The 16,515-nt window shown below is 34.8% G+C and overlaps 1 protein-coding gene across 1 annotated transcript in view; it reads left to right on the top strand.

Moving 5' to 3' along the window:
• The first annotated feature begins 1,711 nt into the window (after positions 1–1,711).
• The window catches only part of LOC108686823 (gustatory receptor for sugar taste 43a-like), a 71,133-nt gene continuing 56,329 nt past the window's right edge, over positions 1,712–16,515 (top strand). Inside the window, exons 1-2 of the mRNA XM_018192304.1 lie at positions 1,712–1,751; positions 2,957–3,228. Of these exons, the coding sequence (XP_018047793.1) occupies positions 1,712–1,751; positions 2,957–3,228 (312 nt within the window). The remainder of the gene's footprint in view (positions 1,752–2,956; positions 3,229–16,515) is intronic.

Here is a 16,515-nt window from a genome sequence, read left to right as displayed (position 1 = left end):
CTTCCATAAAAAAATATATAATATACAGAGCTGCAATATCAAAAAAAAAGTATACCAGATTTTGTTGCTTTTTTTGCTCCATACTGCAAAGAAATATCAAAAAAATTACATTATTAAACAAATATCGATAAATAATCAAAATTGCATTGTCACGCGTAGCAGCGTCATGATTAAAAGCGTCATGATTAAATCGAAAATGAATATATTTAGCATAGAAGGAATATTTTGGTATCTAAAACTTTCAAGCAAATTCTTTAAACAATCGTTGAGTGATTAAAGTGCTCAGCGCGAGCGCTAATACTGATAAACTAATTATTTTTCATGTGTCAGAGTTAGCAACAAAATCGAAAATGGATATATTTCGATAGTATATGTAACAAAGATCATTTTTTGGTATCAAAAACTTGCGAGCATCAAATTCTTTAAACAATCTTTGATTGAATAATGATTGGCGCTGATGTTGATAAACTAATTGTTTTTCGTGTGTCATAGTTAGTAACAAAATCGAAAATAGACATATTTTGATAGCATATACTACAAGGAACATTTTGGTACCATGTAAGCAATTAATTCTGTAGCTTTTGAAAAAGCAATAAAATCTGATATACTTGTTTTTTTGATATTATAATAGGTGTATAAGCTTGAATCCGCTGTTTCCTCATAGATGGCAGCATTAGTGAACGTACAAATCCTGTACACTACCCTGGACACACCACATACTTTTTTTAATGTGTTTGACATCTGTCAACATTAACCAGTGCACATCATCAGCAATTTCATACAACAACATACATTTTTTCTTTCGTAATCATGTCTAGCTTTTTGCTAAAAAAAAAGCATATGCGGGAAGCTTTGCTTTTCTGTTTCAATTTGAAGAAATCGGCTGCCAAATGCTTGTGGAGGCCTATGACGACAATGCTTTATCGGAAACAACGTGCAGAGATTGGTTTCACCGATTCAATGACGACAATTTTGACCTGAGTGACAAGAAGCATGAAAATCGGCCCAGGAAGGTTGAGGACTGTCAATTGCAGGCTCTTTTGGACGAAGACGATACCCAATCAAAAAGTGCTTGCCGAGCAATTGGGTGTTTCTCAGGCAGTCATTTCCATGCGGCTACATGGGGAAGGTTCAAAAGATCGGAAAATGGGTGCCGCATGAACTGAACGATAGGCAGATGGAGCAACGCCAAAACACATGCCAAATTCTGCTTGCCAGATAAAAAAGAAAGTCGTTCCTGCATCGGATTGTAACAATGAAAAGTGGATCTATTTTCAGAATCCTAAACGCAAGAAATCTTAGTTCATCCCGCCCAATCATCAACATTTCCTCAAGACCAAATCGCTTCGGACAGAAGACAATGCTGTGTGTTTGATGGGATCAGGAGGGTGTCATCTACTACGAGCTGTTAAAACCTGTTGAAACTGTTAATGCTCACCAATAATGATCAAATTGCACCGTGCTCTGCGTGAAAAAAGGCCGCATTATCGGAAAAGACATGACAAGCTGATTTTCCTCCACGACAACGCATCATCGCACACGTCAACAACTACTTGGTCAAAAACTACTTGGAGACACTCAACTGGGAAGTGCTACCCCATCCCGCTTACTCCAAACCTGGCACCTTCTGACTATCACCTATTTTCGTCGATGGGCCACGCGCTCGCTGAGCGGCACTTTGATTCTTACGAAGACCTCCGAAAATGACTTAATGAGTGGTTTGCCGAAAGATGAGGAATCTTTTTGGCATGGTATACACAAATTGCCCGAAAGATGGGAAAAATGTATAGTTAGCGAGGGCAAGTACTTTGAATAAATTTGTTTTTGCTTTTTAGGAAAAAAAAAATGTGTTTTTCTGATTAAAAAACAGCGGATTTAAGCTTATACATCTGATATTGCAACTCTGTATTTATTTTTTCTGTTAGATGGCATTAAAAAACGCCACGAACTTTTTCCCACACCTAATATTATTGGGGGGTATTTATTTTTTTATAGCTTGTTATTAAGTTGGACTCATTTCTTTTTTTTATTGCTAAACGGTTGAAACAACATAAATCGATCTAGAGCAACTAATTAGCAACAAAATAACATTAAATTTTTGGCTATGTCTCAATTCAATTTGCATTGGTGGGAGATCCAGCTTAATAGTAAGATTTATACCATATTCAAATGATGTATATACGAACGCTGAGCAAAGACTCGGAATAGTAAACAAAGCAGTAATTGTGTCTAACAGTAGATTCGATCTTCAAAGAGATGGCGTTGCAATATATTAGATAAGGACAGATGCGTTTGAGTGAGATACAATAATATATAATAGATATAAGAAATGAACGAAAGATGTCACTCTTATCAAATTTGGAATTTAAAGTCTGTACTGCCAACTTTAAATTCAGCCGTCGATCCGATATCCCCTTAACTTCCCTAACAGTTAATAAATAGTCGAAGAAAGGCTCGTAAAAATAATAGGCTACGAATATGCATTGAGTAGAAACCAGTAACACATTTAAAAATGAGAAGAAGTTTTTATGACTATTTATTAACTACTAGAGATAAGGAGGCCAATTTTTAAAGCAATCCCAACATTTTGTTTCAACCAAATTCTCTTTGTTTAAATGATATGCAAAAAATTAAACGTGTCGCTTATATCACATTTCTTATTTATAACGTTACGATTCAATATGACTGAAATAAGTACTCAGAAGCCTTAAAAAATAAAATTTCAAAGCATTATAAAAACTGCCATGTTATCTGATAGAAAATGTTTTCTAGTATATTTATATTCTCAAAATTTTATTTTTTAGCTTTTGTTTAAAAAACATAGTCCAAAATCGAAGTTTAACGGTTTCGATTCGTCTCTACTGTAGCATTGATAATTTTTTTATTTTGATTCAGAAGTAATCTTAAAAATGCGACTTAAACTAGAATACTTCTTTAAAGTAATTTTTTTTTCTAGATGGCAAAAGTTTCACAGACATCTCCCAATTGATGACAGTGCATGCATCATTATGTGACACAGTGATGCTCATAAACACTGCTTATGGTGTTGTTGCGCTTATGATTACAATCACCTGCCTAATACATTTAATCATTACACCGTATTTTTTAATAATGGAAGCTGATGGTAGACGTGAACCATTGTTCCTTGCGGTACAAGGATTATGGTGCATCTTTCATATTTGGAGATTATTCATGATCGTACAGCCTACGTACGCTGCTACAACACAGGTCAGTTCATAATTAAAATAAATAAATAAATCGATTAAAATTACAATTTGTCACAGTTAAAAATAATTAAAAATACTACAGTTAAAAACGAAATTTCATAGTTTAAAAATTGACAGATATTTCCTATTTTCTGAAAGGAAAATAATTTGAAAATTATTTTATAAATAAGATTAATAACGGATTACTAATAATTTAAATAAATACAAGATAAAAACGGACACATAATAAGGAGATAGGCATGAAAATTACTGCGCAGGATCAATAAATTAATAGAATAAGCTAACTAAAAATAACGTTGAAATAACGAATTAGTTATTATATATACATTGGTTATTGCGAACAGTATTACTTAAGCTTTTGTGACCGATGAAAACGATCGCACGGAATGTTGGAGATCCGGATTAGATCCTCGAACAAGTAATATTTTTCGCAATACGTATTCTTTACAGAGATTTTAAGATTTCTGATTCAATTTGGAGGATCATTAATATTTTAGATTGATTGCGTTGAAAGTCCAATTGTAATTGGCATATACTTGTGAGGTAAATTCACTTAAAGAATATGTATATATCAATTAGTTTGATATTTAACTTTGACCGAAAGTTGCCGAAAGTGGCGTTTCTCGTAATTAAGCGATGTACTTACATAAATAGTCTCGATTCTGATCTAATTATTATTAATGTTTTACATGCTATTTATCAAAAAATAAATAGTCTAAAGAGTATAGCGGAATAAGCATGTGAAATCTGTCCCGCAATTGAGTTCAAATTGATGTCAGTAGACCTATGAGATGTAAAACTCTCTCAAAAGTTAATCTTGAAATTGCATTTTTGTGGGAGTTATGGAGGGGGAAAGCAAACTAAAAATAGTGATTTCTCTCGAAAATGGCTGGATCGATTTTAATGAAAATAAAAAAATATATGCTGTAAACATCAACATAGTTAAACATAGAAGAGTAATTTTAACAAAATTTTTTGTAATTTTTGTGATAAATAGAAAACCAATAAAAAAATTTTTAAATATTTTATGAATTTTTTATGATAAAAATATGTATTTTAGTAACTACTTTTATATTTTCATGAAAATATTTTGAAATTCTCTACTTTGACATATAATTTTTTTTTAAATCGATCAAAGTGATGGAAACATAGTTACAAATAACAATCATTCGCATACACTGCGTCGATTGAATTGGTCGCGATGCATAGCGGTCATCGTGAAACTTATTAATCATTATATCGATATTTGCTCGATCGTCAACTGTTGTAAGTTGAGCACCGAGTTCTGGATCACTATGTGTTAGTGCATATATGTATATGCGATGCGTGCATGCGCGCACTTTCTCTTTCCCACCCATTATAGAATGCATTTCTGTCTGTCCCGTTGCAGTCCTATTATTCACGTTCTCTCTTTCTCCTGTTGCGCTCTCTTTTTCTTTTAAGATTTAATTTTATATATTATTAAATAGATATGATATGACTTTTTATAAAATATGACTTAGCAATTATAATAATATTTTTAGAAATGTAATACAAAAATGCGCTTTCTTATCTATTAATTTGGAGTTGAGAAAAAAAAAGATAATAAGAAAGAATGGCAAATAGAAATGAATCACTTTGAAGACTGAGTAATATATTTAATACATACATTTATTTTTCATGTAACGCAGCGTATACAATATTATCTACGCGTAAGCTATTAGTTCACATTCTTTATAGAATTTTTATTATAAACTTTGTGTAAAGCATTTGCAGCATCAATCTTGAAACGCATTATGTATGAAACTACAGCAGTATTATAAAGTTATGTATTATAATTGTGTGTTTCATACACATTCCCTTGAAAAACGATATTCACTCATTAGTTGTTGATCAAACGGATGCTCACTTACTTATAATCATTGGCGACAAGTATTGCTGAAATCGGCACGCTTGATTTATGCGAAAACTACAAAATTATGTTTCTATATATACAACAGAGTAATCTAATCGCAAAACGTATTGTGATATGTCGATTTTCCATAGAAAAAAATTTGTATATTACACTTATGCAAAGTCATATCTAACATGGTCTTCGTCACAACAGCATCATATCATATATCGATGTCTCACTGAGGAGAACTTACACACTTTTATTAGGTGTACAACTTTGCTTCCGCCGTTTTTTTATAGATGGCTTTAGTGATAAGTGGTGGTTGAAATAAATAGATCATAGACGTCATACAATAAACTTCTGGGCATCTGTCAACACAACCCCATTAGTTTCGATTTGTGTCTGCATCATAAAATTATTCTCGATTGAAAATGTCAGTTTACGAGCCAAATTCTCGTTATTTGCGGGAGGTTTTAATTTTTTGCTTCAATATGAAGAAATCTGCGGCTGAGGCTCATCGAATGCTCTCAAATACTTATGGTGAGGCCGCTATTAGTGAAAGAACGTGTCGTGAGTGGTTTCAAGAAAGGTGATTTTGACGTCGAAGACCAGCATAGCGATGGAAGAGAGAAGGTTTTCGAAGATGCAGAATTGGAGGCATTACTTGAGCAAGACTCGTGTCAAAATCAAGAAGAATTGGCACGATCATTGGGAGTGACTCAACAAGCCATTTCAAAATGCCTCAAAGCAATGGGAATGATTCAGAAGCAAGGAAATTGGGTACCGTACGAATTGAAGCCAAGAGATGTTAAACGGCGTTTGTTTGCTTGTGAACAACTGCTTGAAAGGCAAAGACGGAAGGGATTTCTGCATCGCATTGTGACTGGGGATGAAAAATGGGTTCATTATGAAAATCCCAAGCGCAGAAAATCATGGGGAATTCCCGGCCATGCTTCCACGTCGACGGCCAAACCGAATATTCACGGCTCCAAGGTCATGCTCTGTATTTGGTGGGACCAGCTCGGCGTAGTGTATTATGAACTGTTAAAACCGACTGAAACAATCACAGGCGATCGGTATCGAACGCAATTGATGCGTTTGAGCCGAGCATTGAAAGACAAACGGCCGCAATACAACGAGAGACACGATAAAGTGATTTTGCAGCATGACAATGCTCGACCTCATGTTGCGAAAGTGGTCAAGATATACTTGGAAACGTTGAAATGGGAAGTATAATACCCCAGCCGCCGTATTCTCCAGATGTTGCTCCCTCTGACTATCACTTGTTTTGATCAATGGCACACGGCCTGGCTGACCAGCATTTCCGGTCTTATGAAGAAGTAAAAAATTGGATCGATTCCTCAAAAGATGACCAGTTTTTTCGACGCAGGATTCGTACGCTAAAGATGGGAGAAAGTAATGGCCAGCGATGGACAATACTTTGAATCATAAATGTATAACCAGTTTTTTACAATAAAGCCTCGAATTTCGGAAAAAAACGGCGGAAGCAAAGTTGTACACCTTACAAATGTTTTATTAAAAATACATAAATACTAAAAAATGAATTTATAATAATATTTTATAATGCCTCCATGATAGTGTATCGGTAGAATTTGGTACAATGTATTGTTTATCGTCATATGGACTTAGAGCGATTTTTGTTTTAAATACTATGTACACATCATGCAATTTAGATTTTTTATTTACTAACGGAATGTTGTAAGCATTATAATCGATCATGTAATCGCTAGTGTCGAATCTATTAATATTTCATATTAATATATATTAATATATACAATATTTATATATATTACTATATATATAAATATATATATTAATATATATTAATATGTAAATTTATATTAATATATATTTCGTTTCATAATATCGTATATGTCGTCGCATTTGATATGATAAATTAGACTGTCCGTATTAGTATACATAACTTTACAATTTTCGCGAAATAGCGGTGCTATGTACTCATGATAAAATTCGTACAAACACTTGGATATATTGAGGATACATATATCCACGTATATCGGTTTATCGAATTTCACCTCAAGTTTCCGCATTTCTATCGCGATCAGGTTCTCGGAAAAAACGCTACGATTATGAAAATTCGGTTCCGCAATCATTGCCTTATAGCGAACGATATTAGTATATCGTTCGTCCCAACGCGTCACCGAGTCGCACGTCAACATGGTTGCGCATATTCTCCATGGTTTTACTGAAAACCGCGTTGTTCATTAGTTTGTATAAATTTTTCTTGAATTCGTTGTTCGCGCGAATTCTGAAATTTATATTGAGTTCAATATAATTGCGAAGCCATAGAGATTGGGTGAATTGTAATATGCGATGGATTTTTGTAATGTGAAGACTGTGATGAGTACATTGCTGCAGATTGCAATAATATATGATGTAACGCTTATTATCATACAATGTCGCAAAGAGCTTGTCTTCTCGCTTACTAGGTGATTTCTCCCGCATCGAACAAAACGGTAGATTGGAATGCGCATCATGAAGATGTTGCTAATACTCGTCGTCGAAATTCAGCGTATGGCGATCGCTGATACATTGCTCACTGCTGACCCAGCTGTATAAGTTATTAACATCAAGGTACATCATATATATTGGTTTCGATAGATCGTACGACTGCATGTATTTATTACTAACCTGTGCACTTGTTCGAATATTGACTAAGACCACCACGTTCGATAAATAGAATATCGACATCCATATCGACATCAGTAAGAAGTTCGAAATTGCAAGTATATTTCAACAATCTCGTCCCACGTAAAACTTGGTAGTGTATAATAATACGCGGGATCGAGTCCATAATTAATAATGCAACTATCTCGAAAATTTTCAAAAATATATCAACAATAATACATCTGTTTTTAAGTATAGGTCGCTATATTCACCGAGCTTTGAAAGGCGAGCCGCTACCATATATTCACGGCGTGCGCGTAATCGTTCTCAGATACCATCAGTCAGCGAGCTATAAAATAATTCGCACGATGATAACTCGGTTTCCTCTAACTTTTTGACGCAGTCAGTGTATATACTTATACGAAAATATACCTTTCCGTGTGAGAAAATCGAAATTCTTCGCGCTGAGATTAAAAAATTCTGATCGCGTAATTTTCAATTTATCTTTATTAAAATACGACACCAATTTTTCTAAATTGGTACCGAGAAATTTAAATGAATTTATAAAACGCATTTTTACACAGATTTTCTTTTGATCATTTTTAATTCTATCGACATATTTCATAGAGAAAACGGATTTTTCTTTTATTTCAAAAAGTAGTTTTGTACGTCTTTCATACGTAGCTGTATCCTTGATAATAAAACGTGTATTGATCCTGATAAATTCTGGAAATACTGTAATGCAATGTGAATCTTTGTTATTTAAATTACATTTTGAATGCGCTGAGTTTCTATATTGCCCAGTCAAATAGCAATGATCGCGTACCTGCATATCATCCAATACGAACAATTTTCGCACAAGTAGTACGTAGCGCTATTAAGTTTTTGCCAATTATTTCGCGTAAAATCTGCCATGGATACATCGGTTGACAGTATAGACTCTACACTATGCGCTAAATTTTTAAGTCTCTCGGCGAACCATGCGACAATTATTACCGTGACAAAACCGATACTTGCACAACGAATGTATGAACAGCAGACACGCTAAACTAAATACCCGATGATGCTGGTATGTATAGCTAGATGTTTTCATGTTCATCTCCATCTTCTCTAGGTGTATTCCAGATCGGCTTAGATCTATAAACGGGATGCGCTCTTTCCTAAAGTAGTTGTTAAAAGCCACTCAGCCACTTGTTGTTCTCACTAGGCAGTTGGATCACGCAGTTATTAAATCCACCATCTACTGGACGTGGATCTCAGTTTTGCGCTTGGGCTAAAATAGTGTAAGCACTTGAAAAAAAACGCAAAATTTATTATTTTTACAAAAAAATGTTGCTGAAAATATTTATAATTTTTTTTTTAATTAAATATATATATAATACCTGTCACAAAAATTTTTTTTGTGCTCTTTTTTGCTGAGTTGTGAGCTCAGGGCGGGACAGATATGGATCCTTGATCCATATCAAATGCCCTTTATTATCGATGCATGAATCGATAATGTGCACATACAAGAGATTGACGTGCTCGCTTCTTTTTCGATCGGTGAGTCATAATGGAAGAATTTCTTTTTGCTTCTTGATGGTGTAGATATTGATGGAGATGTCATTGAGAATTTCAAATTTTTTAATTTGATTCAACGTCATGGGAAACTGGATGCCTGTGAGATTTAGTACTGTAGAATAATGCGGATATAAGAATTCTCGATCTATGTTATTTCTAGCTGGATATAGCACGGCTACCACCGATCGATGCAAAGCATGCGTTGCCTAAAGATTGCACTCTCTTCATTTTAATTTCTCGTGGGAATTCGATGTAGCATGCAACGAACCTGTTCATGATAAAATTCAGGATACGCGATATGCGCTATCACGCTGAAATTTCTCCAGCGATGTCAGGATAGACTCAACGACGCGCGACTTGTATCACTCTTCTAAATTAGACGAAGAGTTCATAATTTTCATATTAACATTTTTATTCGCCCGTTTACCTGACACAAATTCATCATTAAAAGCAGTGTTTATCTTGATATTAGATATCGTGTTTTTGTATAATGTCTCGCACGTGTTCCAGCATTATTCCTCTCGCATCTTCGAAGAATTGAAGACTCGATGTCCAGAGTTTATCACGACATCAGGTCAGTATACGACTTTCGAACGCCGTATCGATCTCGCGCTGTACCCAGCACCCACTTGCACTAAACATTTACGCACCGAATCTTTCAAACTTTCAAGCCGCGCGATATGAGCGATCAACAATTGTTTAATACCAATCGCGATAATCGCGGGCATTTAATACGACTCTGTTCTTTCAGCGATTCGATGAAATTATCGCAACGCTGTTCCCACGCGACGTACTCTTCTCGCGTATTCAACTTGAGCCACCAAATCACACTTCGTTTAATACATATTACAACATCCTCTTTTTTCCACTGAAAACTTTGAGGAAAATTAAGAATTAAGAAATTCTGATACAGTACTCCCAAAGAAACTTTGATCTCAATTAATGACTCAGTGTATCTTTTTCATCTTATATAGCATGGGAGTTTGCATTATTTGATACGTTGCAAGTTTTTACATGTTCCGAAGAGCGATTTCATCTCAACAGTTGTTAAGATAAGTCAAAATATTTTTGAAAAGAAAACATGGGAACAGACATGCTTTATTGTCGTCGGCACCGATCTTTTAGAAAAAAATTCATTTTTCGAAAAATATAATGGGAACAGACAGACTTTGTTATTGTTGTAGACGCCAATCTCTTAAAAAGGTTCGATATGGTCAGAGTACATTCTTAGTACATGTGTCATTGCATCGTGTCACGTAGGTTTGACATCAATTACATTTTTAAAACAGTATTAACGCATGTATGTGAAGGATAAGTAAAATTCCACATTGGATACATTACCTGAAAAACTCATTTTTTGAAAAAGATAATGGAAACAGACAGATTTTATTGTTATTGTCGGTGCCGATCTCTTAGAAAAAAAAGGTTCAATATCGTCAAAGTGTGTATTCTTAGTACATGTATCATTGTATTGTTTAACGTTGGATTGATGGCAGTTACATTGAATACTGTCTAAAAAAAAACTCATTTTTGAAAAAAAAAAAGAGATATGAGATATAATAATAATGAGAATAGACAGACTTTATTGTTGCTGGCGCCAATTCCTTAGATAAAAAAAAGTTTCCTATCGTCGGAGTACATTCTTACCATAATATTTTGGTATTCTTTAATCATGTTGCGACTGTTCTTCGAAATATAATGTATATGAAAAAACATCTTCTCCATTCTTTTTGGAATGTGTAAGGGAACATGTTTAAAGTAAAAGGACATTCGGACTATTACGAATGTCACCATATCAATCGTTCAGAGGAAATCGAATAGCAAAAGCTCTTGAAAATATATGATAAAAAAGATGAACTATTACGTTCGAGAGGATAAAGTGTGCAAAAAATAATAAATATAAAAAATATTTATTTATAAAAAATATCTATAAATATATATATGAAACCTTCAATCGTGTTGTTTATGCTGGCTCTCGTACATTGCATTGAGCATGTGTGTCCCGCTGTGATAATGCGGAATATACATAAAGTTAATGAAAAATTTCGACAATTTATGACTATTATACGCCAAAACTCTATTAATAATAAATGTGATGCGTTAAAAAAGTTGCGTAAAGTTTATGACGAAATTTTCGTAAAGTGCGAATTATTATACTACTGATGTATATTACTGATAAAATTGTAGATGTCTCAAATTGTAAATATTATTCTTAAAATAAGAAATAAATTAATGCTTTGTAAAAAAAATGTAATATTGGGTATGGGAAAAAGTTCGTGGCGATTTTTTTGTAAAATTAAAGTGTTTTTCTTAGAGTATTGAAATCAATTTATTTAAACCAAATATGCTCCATTATTTTCTATAATATTTTGCTATTTTTGGGGCAAAGCCATAATTCCATCGCGATAGAACTTCTGTGGTTTCTGATCGAAAAACTGTTTCAAGTGATTTTCAGGCCTCTTTCGAAGCTAGCTTTACACCATTAAGAGAGTTCTGCAGAGACCTAAACAAATGATAGTCTAAGGGTGCTATGTCAGGATGCATACGGTGGATGCATTAAAACTTCCAAGCCAAGCTTTCGCAATTTTTACCGAGTCATCAAAGATGTGTGGTCGAGCGTTGTCGTGATGGAAGATGACACCTCTCCTATTGATTAATTCTGGCCGCTTCCTCTCAATTGCTTTTTTAATCTCTGCAGTTGTTCGGTAGAGTTCGGAATTAATTGTTTGATTGGATGATAACAGCTCATAGTGAATGATTCCCTTCCAGTCCCACCACACACACATCACCTTCTTCCTCGTCAATCTAGATTTTGCTTGCGCTTCTCTCCTTTCTTTATCCACGATCTTTTTCTAGTTGGATTGTCGTAGGTGATCCATTTTTCCCCAGTTATCATTTTTTTCAGAAATGGCTCAATTTCATTCCGTTTCAGTAGCGTATCACAAATGTTAATTCAGTCTATCATGTTCCTAACACTCAACTCGTGAGGAACCCAAACATCGAGCTTCTTTTTGTACCCAGCTTTGTGTAAATGATTTAAAACTGTTTTGTAGTCGATACCTAGGATTCCCTGGCAATCTCCACAGTGCTCACATGCCTATCACGCTCGACTTTTACCATGATTTCATCGGACTTTTCAGTGATTGGTCGACCGGAGCGAGGTTTATCTTTCACATCGGAATTTCCAACACGAAAGTGAGCGAACCATTTCCGTGCTGCTGATTTTGATAGAATATCTTCACCGTAAATAGCGCAAATTTTTTCACAAGTCTATGCAGCATTCTTGCCTTTATCATAGTGATACTGCAAAATGTAGCGAATTTTTTCCTTATTTATTTCCATTTTCAAAATAAAATAACTTTTGATCCACTTCACCGATTTCAATCTTTTTCAGCTCAAAACAAAGGTTAAAATGTCACTTTTTAAACGTACGTCTAGTGTTGCCGATGTGATTAGTAGTTGCCAACTGCTGAGTATTTAATGCCATCTAGCGGGAAAAACGCCACGAACTTTTTCCCATACCCAATATATTGTATAATGTAATAATATAATACTTAAATATATTACTCAATTTTTTAAATTATTTTCAATTTCCTTTTTCTCCTCTATTTGGCGGTTTAGAATTATATATAATATGAAGGTTTAGTTTTTTATCAAATAAGTTAATCAAATTATTGAGTTAAAAATCGAATAATAAAAATTATAATTCTAATCTCTGTTTCTTTCTGGATTTTCTCCACAATTTTAAAATATTCTTTGTCTCCCTTCTATGACGTCATTTGCTTGTCACATTACTTTGAAACCTGCACATTCCTATTTTTTTTTATTACGAGTGGAAATGAGTTTTCTCCCTTTCTCTAAAGACCGTAACGAGTGAGACAGAGAGAACTGCATCCTACAATGGGAGAGAGAAGACAATGGATTGGAAAAAGAATGCAATGAGCGAGAGAGAAAAGGAACAACAAATCTTCCCTCTCTAACACGGACTCCGGTGATGCGCTTCCTCCTCCCTCGTCTGTGTGCATTTCTTTCCCTGACACACACATACCGCATATATGCATTAACGTGAAGATTTAGAACTGACTTAGCTATCCTATTAATTAATAATAAGAAAAGTGCATTTAATGAACAGTTTTCACGGTTCATCAATCAATCTCTGTGAACAAGATTTAATACGATCTAATTTCACGGATTTAGACGATGACTTATTTCTAGTATTGAATCGACAATCGTATTTAATAAAATCAGAAACTTACTTCTCTGAGCGGTCACCTAAGTGGCTAATGTACGACAACTGAGATACGTCGATAGCGTATAGCGTATATAAGAACTCGTATACTAAGTAAAATACGTTATCCGCGAGGGTAACTTCGAATCCGAGTGATACCCGATGCAATTTACCGTAATCGGTTCGACACGACACAATAAGTGTGAGACAAAACAAAGAATATGCAGTGACTCGACCGTGGAAAGAGAGGCGAGCGCAAATAGACAAATATTTCTCTTAACCAAAAAGATGTGGGCGGATGGCATATGGCTTTTAATTCTACGGATTTAGACGGCAGTCATTAAGCCGGTCACTTGCAGCCACGCGAGTTTTTACTCGCAATCCATCCGATGCTACAAACCCTATGATCGCGGCCTTATAGTGGCGACACGCTCATCTCATCCTCCGGTTCGGAGATTCTCAGCTATTCACAGTTCTAAATATCGAATTTGAATCCGTTATCATAGGAGAAACCACACGTCCTCTTACATCTGCTGGCTCAGCCACGAAAGTGAGTGTCGGGAGCTTTCCGCGAGTTCACACAGGCTGCTCGATCCCTCTTCTAATTAGAGTCATGTCGTCGATTGGCTCAATTATGCGGTCCAGCTGATAGGGTAGCTGATAGGTCCTCGCGCCGCGAATTCTTGCGTCTTAAGGCGCACAATATAAATGGGCGCACAATAATCATAACTCTACTGATAGTCTCTAAATTATTCGGGCTGGCATGGGATGTCCTGTCGTTTCTCCATCGGCTCCGTGTCAGGATATTTATCTTTCCAACTGGTATTGCTCTCTGACGGCCAGAAGTTTTCGTCTTCCATCGCTCCATTCTGCAATTGGTGTGCAGTGTAACAGAATACAGGGCGGCAGATATATGAAATTTTATGACCTGCATGGTCCCGGATTCCCGAATAAGGTGACCTCCCCATCAAATTTCGCCTCTTCACTTTTCTTGACATGATGGTCGTCCTCCTTTCAATGGTGGATGAAACGGCAAGATCACAAAATGAAATGATAGCCGAGCATGATCCGTTGATGACTCTAAATCTAAATGCAAACTAACTAAGGAGATTAAAAAATTAAGATTTAAAACAGAAAAGAAGTAATGAAACGAGTAAATAGTTGAATTGCGCACGTTTGAATGTGCACGCGCGTTCGAATTGAGAGGACATGAGACGATCCCCCGCCGACGATCCTCCACAGTGACGCATGAAATTTCGGACACCCACATAAATTTTATCGAATGATCGTGTAAAAAATTAAGATATAGAATAGCGATATTATATTATTTTTGAAATATATTTTGGATCACTTGTTCACGCAATTGCAAAAGTTTTATAAATTATTTTTATTTTTATGTGCCAAAATTGAATTAAAAATAATTTATAAAGCTTTTGCAATTGTTAGTATGTATTGCATAAGCGATCTAAAATATATTTAAAAAATAATGCAATTACTGTTTTATGTCTCAGTTTTTTACACAATCATTCGATGAAATTTATACGTGTCCGAACTTTCATGAGCGGTAGTGTAAAAAAATACAGAAAAAAATTCTTTTTTATTTCTCTCTTCTATCTGCTTCGATCGATGTTCTACAAACGATAAAGGGTTTGACAAAGGATCGGTAAAAAATAAGAAAAGAAAAAAAGAAATAAAAAAGAAAGAAAGGATCAGTAGATAGAACTTTGATAACACAAGAATGAAAAAGAGTTTTCGTACAAGCAATAGAAATATTTATGTTAATGAAATATGTTTTCCACTTGATATTTTGAAACAACCATGCAAATGTAAAAACGCAGCTTTGATAAGATGTGCAAAATCCCGTGAAAATTATTGTTTTTCGTGTTTTTATGATAAATATCATCCTGTATATGTATTATATCATCTACTTCTAATGTGTGAGGAATAAAACATCAACATATATAACATTTCACATTTATTCGTGTCGTATATATAATTCTGAACTGAATAGATTTCCTGGACAGAGAATGCAAACGGAAAAATGCATTTGTAATGTACAATAAATATACAAAATATATTAATCTGTTGATATACATTTATTGTGTAATAATTGTATTTTATAAAAGGAAAAAAAATGTTAAAAATGTTAAGTTCGGGATCTGAACTCGCAACGTCGAGGTTTCTAGTCAGACGCGCTACCGCTGCGCCATGAGCTCTTTGGTCAAGCGTTATACTGAACTGGCTTATTAGGCGCTCGAAATTTTTAATTTTGATTTTTTTACAAACGCTTGAGTGCGTATTATTCTTTTAATCAGGAACACTCGATATGAATATTTATCCACTATAACGAGTTTCGTTAAATCAATTAGTATTACATCATGAAGTCCTCCAAGTCTTCTTGGAAGCTCGAGCAATGCGGCGCGCCTGTTAGGCCATCCCCGCTTCTTACAGCCCGCGCGCCGTGCTTCAATAGTGGATCGGGCGGACACACGTATTCAGCAATCTTTAATCCTCTGAGAGGCAGTAGAATTAGGAATGCCATTTCTTGGCATTTACGACATCGCGACTAACGTCATCAGTCGGCGACCTAATCAGTCACAGTGCGCCGCGCGATCGGTAATCACACAAGCATGAGTCTGTATTTATGTGCGTTCGAAATTTGAGCGTCTTCGACTAGCTTCGAACGTGCTACGAGCGAATGAGACAACATTTCTTAGAATTGCAAACCGACCGAAAATGTTTTTCGAGCACGTATCGAAGGACAAGGGGATTTTAGATAACATATAATTTTTAATAAATTGTAGAAATTGTAATAAATCCCTCTCATTACTTCACAATAACATAAATCATGTCAAAACGTAATAGTTAATGAAGTATTAATTATTTAAAATTAAATTTTCCATGGAAGTTATACACCACATTTATAAATTAGAAACGTAATTAATTGGTGTGATTAAACTGATTTTTTTCTTTTTTTC

Source organism: Atta colombica, unplaced genomic scaffold (genome assembly GCF_001594045.1).
Source record: "Atta colombica isolate Treedump-2 unplaced genomic scaffold, Acol1.0 scaffold191, whole genome shotgun sequence".
Taxonomy (NCBI): Eukaryota; Metazoa; Arthropoda; class Insecta; order Hymenoptera; family Formicidae; genus Atta; species Atta colombica.
This window is presented reverse-complemented; position numbering and strand designations above follow the sequence as displayed.